This window comes from Dryas octopetala, chromosome 2, assembly GCF_963921425.1.
Source record: "Dryas octopetala chromosome 2, drDryOcto1.1, whole genome shotgun sequence".
In the NCBI taxonomy this organism is placed as follows: domain Eukaryota; kingdom Viridiplantae; phylum Streptophyta; class Magnoliopsida; order Rosales; family Rosaceae; genus Dryas; species Dryas octopetala.
The window spans coordinates 11,489,628-11,502,136 of NC_141367.1; the positions used below are offsets into that span (position 1 = coordinate 11,489,628).

Sequence of the window (12,509 nt, forward strand, 5' to 3'; positions counted from 1 at the left end):
CTGCATTTTTTTCGCACCAGTTCTGGCATTCAGCGAGCTCCTAAGTAACAGCAGCTATCCTCCCCTTGAATTCGTTGTTTTTTTTTTTTTTTTTTGCAAAGTGGTAAATAGAACACCAATTTTACTAAACAAAAGGCTTTACTAGTTTCTTGGAGTTCAGAAATTCTGAAAAACCAGGACTCCATTTGGGCCTTCCATTGGAAGTTTGCAAAGAAGACTTCATGGTTGACTGCTGTGATTGTCACATTTCAATAACCCTTACTTGTAAGGCTATTATTCCCACTACATATTTCATCTCAATGAACAATAACGTGTAACCATCAACTAAATGAACTTGTAAAATAAATTTTGCATAAGCCTCCATACATATAGCATTGCCTGGAAAGAAAACGCAGTAGTCTGAACAATGCTTGTTAAAGCTTTAAAGTTTTGCCACAATCATATTTCAGCATCGGCCCTAAATGGAAAACAGTCATCTTACTTCTACTGCCATCATTTTTTTTTTTTTTTTTTTTTTTGAAAAGGAAACAAACATTCTACTAAAATTCATCAAAATAAAAACAACAGCAGTGGACAAGGAGTCCACTTCTCAACACAAACGAATTCAATCTTCTGCTGCCATAAATCACTCATCAAATTTGAACTTCTCACAATAGATAAAATGCTAATGATATTGATTTCCATCATTGAATTTGTTATACAATGTTGGTTCTAAACCAATTGTCACCCTCCCCAATTTACATTCCTCTTTCACTAAAGTACAGAGGAATTAATCTTTCTCTCACATCAGCTAAAAGAAAAATCTTTCTCCCACATTGCATGAACAACTTACCTATCATATGAGGTGGGAAAAGGCAAAATTTTACCATCAAAGAATCCATGAGATTCTTTAGGATTGGGATATGTACAAAAGGCAGATAGAAGCAAATATAAAGCTGATTCCCCCTCCGAGAATCAATTTGTCAAAGCTTCTTGCTCGAACCAGACTTCTTTGACTTGGATGATGGACTTGAGGTCTCTTTGAATGCAGATGGGCAAAACTCACTCACACTGCACACTCCACAATGAGGTCTGAGGGGAGTGCAAATTGTCTGTCCAAATCCCACCTGTTTATATCAAAATAAGGAAGAAAATGGATTATAAAATAAGACGACTACCTGTCTGTGGTAAAGATTTGTGGCAATACTGCACTAGCATAAAAGAAAAAGGAAGCACAAGCATACAAGGAAAAAAATTTAAACTCAACATTCAGCTCATTTGTTGCAGAGATCAAATTTCCATAACATTTTCTTAGACCAGAATTTCAATCGGAAAAGTGAAATTGTTACACTGAAATTTTATTTATTCAATGGTGAAAAATATCATACCATATCAATTTTGTTCAGCATTTCAGTACTAGTAAAAAATGGTGAAGCAATAATGTCATACCAAAGACTCAGGATTGATCCCTTCTTAACCCATTTCTAGCAGAAGATATGCTGGTGGGTATGGAGGGATACCCCTGTTATGTAACTAAATCCTTGGATGAAGTCATGAAGAATATTAAAGAAGACAGCTGAATTTTCCACCAGTTCACCAAATGCAAACACTTGTTGGCACATGCACACACACGCAGAATACATTTATGCATTATGAGTACCAAGCATCTGTCTGTGTGTGGCTAAACATGTCTAATGTGAAAGTAATTTTAAATATTTAGTTAAAACATATCATTGGTATTAGAGTAGTGAGTTATGCATACCAAAAGAGGGTTTATGGGAACCCATTCTTCCTTCGGAAGCCACAATTGCAATGCCTCTCTCGTTTCCTCAGGAGTTGATGTTTTCTAGCAAAGAGAATAAAGATTGGCCATTGATGGGATGCTATCAGTGTTGATGTTTCAGTTGCTCAAAACTATATGCAAGATTGTGGAAGATCTTATTTATGAGCAATATTCGATTGATATCAGAGGAAAATATGTAGATTTTCATGATGAGGAAGTGTCATTAAGAGAATGCATAAGGTTGAGAACCAACTTTAGTACATCATACGTGGTGCTATCACAAAAGATGGGAAGTACCTGTTTTTTGCCTGCCCGTGACACCCATCTAAGCCGATTGCAAATGCGGTGCACATGAGTATCTACACAAATCCCTTGAACATTGTTCCAACCAACATTCATAACCTAAGCACCACACACCAGAAAACTTAGTGAACCTAAGATGGCATGCTAAATTAAATAATTATGAAACTAGCCCTACCAAATGAGCCATCTTAGGACCTATTCCTGGAAGTGAGAGTAGTTCCTCCAAGGAGCTAGGTATATCTCCATCATACTTCATGAGACAAATTTTTGCAATTTTCTTCATGTTACTAGCCTTTCTAGTATAAAATCCTACCTACACATGAGAAATTTTCTTTAAAGAAAAAGACATGGAAATTTCATAAAATGGTCAAGGAAATTGAAATAACTGCAAAATAGAAATTCTTTGGGTTTACCCCTGGTTTTGGACAAATTAAGGTCAAATAAAAAAGGTTATACACCACCATTTAAGTGGGAACTGAAAAAACCATACCGGGTAGATCAAGCTTTTAATGGTTTCTTCATCACCTTTGTCAATGGCATCAGCAGAGAGCAGACCATTTTGAAGGAGACGCTGAATTGCTCCTGCACTCCAAAAAGACCATGAGTGGCAGGAATAAAACCCTAAGACACATAGAAACAATTGAGAAAACCTTACAGAGCGATAAATGAGTAACATGCACACATTGGGGACCAATAGCTTATAAATTCCAAGGTTATGTTTAGTGGATTCACTAGCCATAAGCCAACTTATCATGTGAGAAAGATAAATGAAAAACATTTCCAGATGGTTTAAGAAGACAAGTATCAGTATGAAAACAAACCATTTATATAATATCATATAACTTACATTTGCTTTTTCGATTCCCAACTATTCATGTACATAACATACACATCCGTACTCAATTTGTTTTTTCATTTTAAATTTTAAATTTTTATTTTTAAGAATGCAGCACCTTTTCACTGCTTTACCAAAATTTCCATCCAATATTTCACCATGTCATTTTGAAGTTTTTCATGACTAGTTCTTTTTGAGGCTTCTGAAGAGATCTCTGTTTCATTTCCAGGCTCTCTAGAAAGCTTATCCTTCAGTGTGGGTGGGTGGTTAGTGGGTGTTTGTGTGTACACATACAGCCTGCTGGGCATGGTGTATGTGTACTAATTGAAAGAACTTTCAGGCTTGACAACTTGAATTTCTGGTTAGCACCAAATAAACTGGTTCATTGAATTTTTTTTGTCAATGGTCAAACTTTTTTTTTTTTAGAAAAAAAGAAACAAACTTTCATTAATTAAAGATGAAAGTTACAAGCAAAGGACAAGGCGTCCACTGATCACAAGTCTAAACCTGGGAGAAGAAAATAGACAAACTACACAAGAACTGAAACTAAGCAACACCAATAAGAAATTAACTAATAGCTGCTTTCCAATCTAGCAAGATGGACGAAAGAGATAGGTCATTGAACTCTGATGAGACTGAGGCCCAAAGAGAGGACAAAAACCTCACCCTTTCCCAGAGTTCCTCCACTCCTACCCCTATTTGATTATCAAAAATTCTTCTATTCCTTTCTGTCAAAACTACCCAAAGAACAGCCAATCTGCAGCATCCCCACAAAACTTTGGCTCTCTTTGCTCTACCAAAACCAGTATGTTTTACACTAAGAAAAGCAAAACAACCATCCGAAATCACCCAACTCCCTCCAGCTTCTTGAAACAGAGTGTGCCACAATTTTATAGTTACTGGGCAATGAATAAAACTTGCATATCAAAAAAATAAAAATAAAAATTACACCAACTTACCATGAGTAACATGATCCTTTGTTTGGCTTGATAACAGAGAAGACACCAAGACAGCAAATCTTCTTTCCTGATTTTTTTTTTTTTTTAAATGACCAATTAATCATCATGCTATGCTTTCATGCATGAAATACATATTTCATAGAACATCAAAGATTGGTAATATGGAATCTATCAGAAAGCATATTATCACGTAGTGAAGTTTTGAAATAATCACGATTAGGAGTTGACAAAGGTTAAGCTACGGTTCTGTGCTTTTACTAGATGTAAGGTTCATGGCTAATAACAGATTATTATATCAATATCTTCTTTATTAAATTATTTGAAGCCAATATATAATCATGATTCACAAAGAGATTTTTTTTTTTAAAAGAAAGAGACAATCCAATCCAGTACAATTCCAACTTAAAATCTTCCCCAACCCTACCCAACCATTTTTCATTCCACTTTTCCCAGTGAGGAGAATTATACCTTAGGAGGAAGAGCACTTCCAGCTTTTTCACAACCCATACTATCTACCGGTGCATCTTCAGAAGACCTCATTTTGCGGATCCCTTCAAGGACTTTCTCCCAGTTAGCAGGTGGCTTACCCGTGTCAACTGAAATACACAATTGAAGCTTCTTTACACTGATGATCCAACATGCGTACAGACATGTAAAAGATACTTAAATCAGAAAAGCAGTTTACAGTTCCCCTTCCTCCTACTACAGGTAGACCATTTCACTTGCCTACTACAGTCAGGGTTAGATTTATGTGCATTTGTTGAAATTCAGAAATCCTCTTTGTTAACATGCTTGGCCAACATTCATGATATTTTATATGTCAAACGAAAGGAGGCTATAAGAAAAATTAAATAATAATTGTCCCATACAACTGATTAAAGCCATCAATTATAACTCTAACTATTAGCCGCTATTTTTTTGGTGCCTGAGATAAGTTTGATTACATGCTTCATCAAGACCAGTTAGCATTCGGTCTAAAAGTCTTGGCCCCAAACAAAAGATGTTACACATCTGTATACTACATGCCAAACTGCCGACAAAAGGGCAACAGATTCTTACTACTACACAAGGGAATTAATTAAAAAAAAACAATTATGTTTTTTTAAGGGTGGAGGAAGAAAATGCATTTTTATAAAAAGGCCCAAATTTTTACCTTTATAGTTTCTTTCAGTTATCAAAAGAAAAAGGTCTTCGTTTACCTTGGCTATTATTTGCAAAATAGGGAGCATAATAGTCCCCTTTCAACCAATCCCACAGCATGTTTCACGGTTAGTTCTTTTCTTTCTTTCAAAACAAAACAAACTAAAAGTAAAAAGATAACAAACTATGTAGAAGAAGCTCTATGGAGAAATTGACAGATATATTTGATTCTTAAAATCAAAACAGAAGTCCTCATAATTAATCAGGTTTGTCCAGAATCCCAGTAGAACAAGTCTAAGAAGACCTACCCATAAGGGCTTGTGCAGACATTAATGGCCCATAATTGAGAAAAGTTCACTGGTATCCATTCATAAAATCATGCATGTATTCCCAAGAGGTGCCACAGATTCTTAAATTAATGGTCTCAAACCCCTTTGAGAAAAGTTCAAAAATTTGTGGGGGCCAATAACTTTAATGGTAGAGAGCATTTAGCCCACACCCAAGGCCAGAGTTCAAACCTCTCACTCCCCGTTTCACCTCCTTTGTGCCAAAAGCTTCAAAGATTCCCACTAATAAGAAGTTTTGACAGAAAGGGAAAGACTCTCCTTAACAAGAAAAAAGCGTACTTAGTACTTCAATAAAGAAGACAAGAAGAGATGAAATGTTGAAGAAAGAGGAAATGAATTGTTGAAGAAAGAAGAAAGAACCTTGCAATAGGCAACACATTCAATATACCACTTTGAAACAACGAATACATGAAGAACAGGAGTGCTAAAAAAGAGAGAGTAGTTTTTAGCTAGGGAAAAATTCAATTCACAAACAATTTCTATATAAATCCAATCCACTGGTATGAACAGAATGTACTTCATAACTTTCTTCATTTTAAATTTACAAGCAAGAGTTCCTTTCAAAGCCTAAAACATCTAATCATGTGTTTTCAAAAGAGGTACTTACTTGAGTAAGCAATAGATGCATTCCCTTTTTGGTATGCAAATTCTTCAATGTCAGGTGGGGCATCCAGCTGCACGGAAGAAACTGATCAGGAAATTTACAATTGCTCTTTGTAACAAATTATGCAAGATTTTACTTATAAGAAGGGTTGAGCTTCATGTTTGGGGTATACATGACTGACCCAATAAATGCTATTCAACCGAAGCAGTTGGTTGTGGCTTTAGTTGAGTTGCAATCAGTCTTAAATTGCCTAAAAGTAAGTTTATGCAGTCCAACTAGATACAAGATTTAACCATTAGCCAGTAACATGTGCATTTACTTCACATACTATTTTATACAATAATTTAGTTAATTGCAAATGTTATTGCTGAATGTGAAAAAAATGTAATAATTACACAGTACCCTAGCATTTATAGTTTAATCTTTACTGTTGTAAAGGCAGGGCCTTTTTGGGGCCACAAGTTTCACCAAAGTCTATGTTGCAATGAATTATAATTTAATTAACTCATATGATTTAATAAAAAATTATCATCATTGTAAATAAATTGATAGTAAACCCGTCAAAAGAAGAGAGGCGAGAAAATGTTGAAAAGAAGTTGCAGAGTGAGAGAAATGATAATGTATGCATTGCACATAGGTGTGCATGAACTGCTAGTTCTATGCAATATCAGATTGCAGCTTGAGGGATTTGGTTTTAGGGTCACAACCTCAAGTAACGAAAATGATACAAAATTAATACTTTCTAAAATTGAACTTGTAATTCATAGTACATAAAACTAGGTAGCTGTGATATAACAATATAGTGAAACAAATAAATTCAAGCATTTATAATGAAAAGAAGTTCCAAAAGGAATAACTATTGAAAGGGGACTTAGAAGTTAGAATTCAAATAGAAATTGCCCAGCACAAGAAATGCACTAAAAAATAGCTAATTCAAAATTTGCCTACTTTTCTGGTTTTGAACATATGCATCAACATTAACAAGCTGAAACAAAACAACTCCAAATAACATTATATTAAATTTACTGATTATAGGACTATTAAAGAAAACCCATTATTTGAATTTTAAAAAAATAAAAAAACTCTCACTTTCTGTTCCTGAGGTTTTGCTTCAAGTTGTATTTTTTCAACTTCTTCAGTCTTTTTCACTCTCTTTCTCCTCGCAAAAACACGCAGCTCTGGTACTGAAACGTCGCTGGTGCCTTCAGAGCCTGAAATTTCACATATTAGAAATTAAAAATTAGGACAAAAACCCAAAAGAAAAAAAAATGAAACCAGAAATAAATAATTATAGTAATTGAGGGCAGAGAGGTGTGACCTGGGTTTGAATCTGAAGTGGGAATCTCTCTTTTGGATTGAATGAGTTTGACAGAGAATGTTGTTTTGGACATTCTGTTGAAGTGGATTCGACCAATAGCAAAGGCAGGCGTGGAGGGACTTCTCATACGAATTTGGATCATTTTAAACTTGGAGCCTTGGAGCCTTGGAGCCTTGAAGCCTTGAACTGAGTTTAATAATGTTTTTAGATTTTTTCTTTCTATCAGAATATTTTAGTTTTTAGTTAAAATATTTACTCCTAATATCGTATATTTATTAAAGTAAAAGTCCATTTTAGAGGATTTGTAAAAGAAAAAAAAAACTTAAATAAAAAGTTAAAATGATAAATAAGTTTACTTTGTATAAATAAAGTCTACCTTATATTTTTTTTCTTAGATATTTTTTTTAAATTAAGTAAATTTTTGACAGTAACAATGATTAGCAGCAGCAATTAATAGAATATTTTTACAATTTAAATAGTTATTATTCTACAATAATAATAATTATCACTGCCAAACAAAAATTAATATATAATTAAACTTTTCAACTACATTAAGTCTATCTCTATAGTGGCGGCTTCAAACTCAACTTTAAAGCTAAAACTAGTTCGCAACAACATTTTGCTTAACTTAAATATCTACCAAGATAGTTGGGTCTCTCTATCTCTCGTACACACTTGCACATTCTTGAACTGGGTACAAGTATGTATTAGCAGAGTACCATTGCATAATTACCCACTTTTTGCTGAAATCAGAGATTGAATTTGAGCAAACTATACCCAACACCACTGGTGGGTTTCGTGGGGCAGTGGACGATAACGCAAAGGAATCCCTTTTCCCCATATCCGACTACGCAAATCTGGACCTCAGCTTCACCAGCTGCACCTCCATCTCCACCACCATCAACGACCGCACCTTCGCCTCCTCCTTCAGCGCCTGCTCCAGCTTGCCTAATTTTTGTGATTGAAATTTCATTCATTGAAGCAAACTGGACCGGCTTGGTACCGATTTTTTGCAACTGGGCTAGGTTGTGCAATGGGTTTTAGATCTGAAACCCTATTTATTATTTTTCACTACCCTATATCAAATTGCATAAAGCTTTTTATTACAAATAGTCCCTCAACTTTCACTTAAACATCAATTTGGTCTTTAAAGTGCATTTCACTCAATGTCATCCCTCATCTTTGCCACCAAACATCAATTGATCCTTTCGTCCAATTTTATTTAATTTTTCATTTAAAATACTAGGGTTGAGATTTTATGCCGAAAAATCGAAAATTACCGACAACCGACCGAGAATTGTTCCGAACATTACCGCAAATTTCGGTTACCGATACTGGTGTGTCGGTCTTCATTCCGAACCGGTGATTTCGGTAACGGTACCGGCTTACGAAATCTATTACCGATGGTATACCGATACCGAACCTCAATTTGAAAAAAATTTAAATAATTCATTTTTATACATTTATTTGATTATTTCTATACTATACCCTTCTATACTATACCCTAAATAAAAAAATACCTTTCTATATAATTTATAAAATACATTTCTATACTATACCCTAAACAAATAGAGTAAAAAATACTAAAATACCCTGAATCCTAATATTATACTAAATTATAAACCCTATATAGTATATAGTATATACTAATATACTATAATCTATAATTCTATATAGTATATAATGTATATTAGTATATCACTATATCCTATTAAATTTATACTATTAATCATTTAATACTATATCACTTTATCCTATTAATAATTTCCCCCCTTATAATGTATATTAGTATATCACTATATCCTTCTAATAATTTAATACTATAAATTTATAATTCATAGTTGCTACTTGGTACTTAGTAACTTGGTAGACTTGGTAGTAACTTGATAACTTGGTATATAATATTATAGTAATAATGTAATATACTAATATAGTATATACTAAATAGTAAATAGTAAATAATATATAGTTATATAACTTATATTATATACTATATACTAAATAGTATATAGTATTTACTAAGAGGAAATTACAGATTTGGTCCACTTATTTTATACCTAGTTCAATTTTGGTCCACGATCTTTTTTAAGTTCTGTTTTGGTCCACTAATTGTTTCATTTGTTCAATAAAGGTCCAGATTTGTGACTTTAAATCTTTTGGGTTGTGTTTTCTTCAATTATAATTGAAGTATAAGTTATATTTCATCATTTTTTAGTCATAAAAACAAATTTGGAGTATTATAATCTAAGAGAATTGAGATTTGGTGAAATTTGAAAAATTGGCAGTTTTGGGTACCCTACTTTAGGGTCAATTATCTTGAGTTTTAGAACTCCAATTTGAATGATCTTTATATGGTTGTAAAGAAGAAATGCATAGCTTTAAAACAAGTATATATTTGCTAAATTTGGGTGAGATTTGATAGGGTAAAAAGCAGGCCAAATTTGAGAAAACAAATCTGGACCTTTATTGAACAAGTGAAACAATTAGTGGACCAAAACAGAACTTAAAAAAGATTGTGGACCAAAATTGAACTAGGTATAAAATAACTGGACTAAATTTGTAATTTCCTCTATTTACTAATATACTATAAAAGTATAAAGTAGTAAAGTAATATAGACTATATAGTATTAACTATTAAGTATATACTATATACATTAATACATTATAGAAGTATAGAGTATAAGCTATACGCTAAGGTTTAGGATATAATTAATGATATAAATTAAAAAACATATAAACTATTAAGTATTAACTATATACTATAAAAATTTAAAAAACATATAAATTATAGGGTTTAGTATTTATAAGTTATAAGTTATAAATTTATAGTATATACTATATAGTAAGTTAGTAACTAGTTAACTACGAACTATAAGTATAAACTATAAAGTATAAAGTATAAACTATATACTATAAATTTAAAAACATGTAATAAAAATAAAAAACTTCAAACCCCAACCAAACCCCAATTGAAATTTGACCCCAAAAAACCCTAAACCCCAAAGTCCAAACCCCAAATGAAGCCCCAAAATACCCTAATCCTATTATTCATAAATTCCTAATTTCATAATGTCTAAAATCTAAATAATCAATGAATTTAAAAAAAAAAAACCACTTAAACAAAAGTCAAAAGTCAAAACAGATTTTTTTTTTTGTTTCACTCTCAAAGTCTCTCACTCTTGAAGTCTCTCACTCTTGAAGTCTCTCTCTCTCTCTCTCTCTCTCTCTCTCTCTCTCTCTCTCTCTCGAAGTCTCTTTGTGCGATCCCAAATTCCCAACCACTGCACAATCTCCACTCCAGTGACCACCACTACAGCATCTCCGACCACCACCACCACCATCTTAGACCCCAAACACGACCCACCACCACCTTAAACCACCAGTTCAGCCACCGTCGCCTCCCTCTCTCCCTTTCTCTCTTTGTCTCACGACTCTCACCAATCACCACCTATCTCTGTGTCTAACCAGTAACCATTGTCGCCTCTCTTTTTGTCTAACCACCGTCATTACTCGTCGCCTCTCTCTCTCTGTCTCACCGCCCAATCACCCACGCCAAGGCAATTAGAAGGTAATTTCTCAATTAGGGTTTCAAATTGGGGTTTTTTGGGTTTCAATTTATTGGGGTTTAGATTTAGGGTTTCAAAGTTTCAATTTATATTTTGTTTGTTAGGAATTCATTAGGGTTTCAATTTAGGGTTTCGAATTAGGATAATTTCTCAATTAGGGTTTTAAAATTATGGATTAATTAAGGGTTTTGGGTTAGGGTTTGTAATATGCATATATAAATGGCTTGAAATATAATTGATCTTCATGGTTTCCTTTCAAGGTTGAAGCTTCGTGTTGCTTAGTGCTTAGTTGCTTACTGCTAAGAGATTGAGAGTGAAGCTGGCTGGTGGCAACGATCATGTATATGGATTTCAATATTTCATGGCTTAGTAACTTAGTTTATATGCTTAGTTTGTCTTAGTTGACATAAATTGGGTTTGATTTTGAATAAATTGAAGTGATGGGATTGTGTAATGTGAATATGTGATTTTGATTTTGGGGGTTAAGGGTTTGTGCTGCTTGCTTGTGCTTCTGTAGTTTTGTGTAAGGGGTTAGGGTTTCAGGTTATTATGTGTAAGGTTTCTGATTCTGTTAAAATGACGTTTGTTAACAATGTGTCAATGTATGCTTGCTGAAATGTGATTGTTAATAATGTGCAAATGTGGATTGTTAACAATGCTCGCTGAAATGTGATTGTTAACACTTAACAATGTGCAAATGTGGATTGTTATATGCTTAGTTTGTCTCTGTTTTAGGATATGATGGATTCCTCTAGCCAATCAAATACACTAGGTGCCTCATTAGGGTTTGTACCACAATCCCAATCCCAAACACAAACACAACCTTCATCCCAAACACAATCTCAACCCCAAACAGTCGCTGAAGTGGGAGGAAAGAGGAAAAAGGGTGGTTCTATTGTGTGGGAACACTACAAGAAAATCCAAAAAACATATGATAAGGGGGTAAAGCATACCATGGGGGTTTGCAACTATTGCCAAAAGGAGGTACCTGCTGATTCTAGAAAGAATGGGACCACTGGGTTGAGAAGTCACCTAGATAGATGCAAGCTTAGTTCTTTATATGAAAAGGGAGATCTTACTCAACCTTTATTGACAAATGAGACAATGGGTGTTCCTTTGGTTCCTTGGTCCTTTAACCAACAAAGACATGAACAAATGCTTGTGCAATACATCATTATTGATGAGCAGCCCTTTAGGATAGTTGAGGGAAAAGGGCGGAGAGCCTTCATCAAAGATCTTCAACCTAGGTTCAAGATGCCCGATAGGAAGAAGATGGCTGCCCTAGTGTGGGATTTGTTCTTAGTGGAAAGGGCTAAGATATTGAGTGTGATAGGTGACCAAAGGGTAAGTATCACAACCGATACTTAGACCTCGATCCAAAACATCAATTATATGGTAGTCACTGCCCATTTCTTGGACAGTGACTGGAATTTGCATAAAAGGATCATTAATTTCACCAAGATCACAAGTCACAAGGGGGAATATATAGGGAGGTGTCTAGAAGGGTGTTTGAGTAGTTGGGGAATAAATAAGGTGTTTAGCATTACAGTGGATAATGCTAAGACAAATGATGGGGCTGTTGAGTACATGGCCAAACGGTTCAAGGCATTAAAAACTTTAATGCTTGATGGCAAGTACTTGCATATGAGGTGTGCTTGTCACATCTTGAATTTAA

General features: G+C 34.1%; 1 protein-coding gene across 4 annotated transcripts; it reads right to left on the reverse strand.

Annotated features, from left to right (window-relative positions):
• Window positions 1–621: 621 nt before the first annotated feature.
• LOC147293095 (endonuclease III homolog 1, chloroplastic-like) lies at window positions 622–8,285 on the reverse strand. 4 transcript variants are annotated; one of them, XM_086232261.1, is made up of 11 exons: window positions 8,006–8,285; window positions 7,269–7,454; window positions 7,040–7,161; window positions 5,954–6,020; window positions 4,328–4,455; window positions 3,860–3,926; window positions 2,556–2,686; window positions 2,241–2,378; window positions 2,060–2,164; window positions 1,742–1,825; window positions 622–1,106 (listed from the first exon to the last, which is right to left on the reverse strand). In XM_086232261.1, the coding sequence occupies exons 2-11, from the start codon at window positions 7,408–7,410 to the stop codon at window positions 963–965; spliced, it is 1,128 nt and encodes a 375-aa protein (XP_086088387.1). In that variant the 5' UTR covers window positions 7,411–7,454; window positions 8,006–8,285; the 3' UTR covers window positions 622–962. The 4 variants fall into 4 exon arrangements, with proteins under 4 accessions (XP_086088387.1, XP_086088388.1, XP_086088389.1 ...); XM_086232262.1 differs by having other exon boundaries at window positions 7,049–7,161; window positions 7,269–8,285; XM_086232263.1 differs by having other exon boundaries at window positions 2,556–2,647; window positions 7,269–8,285.
• Between the last annotated feature and the right edge of the window lie 4,224 nt (window positions 8,286–12,509).

Coding starts and splice junctions, on each gene's coding strand:
- LOC147293095 (XM_086232261.1), bottom strand. CDS start 7,410: ATGATCCAAATTCGTATGAGAAGTCCCTCCACGCCTGCCTTTGCTATT. Junction 4,456..5,953: donor TGCATCTATTGCTTACTCAA/GTAAGTACCTCT, acceptor TGTGTATTTCAG/TTGACACGGGTAAGCCACCT. Junction 2,165..2,240: donor GTCCTAAGATGGCTCATTTG/GTAGGGCTAGTT, acceptor TGTGGTGCTTAG/GTTATGAATGTTGGTTGGAA.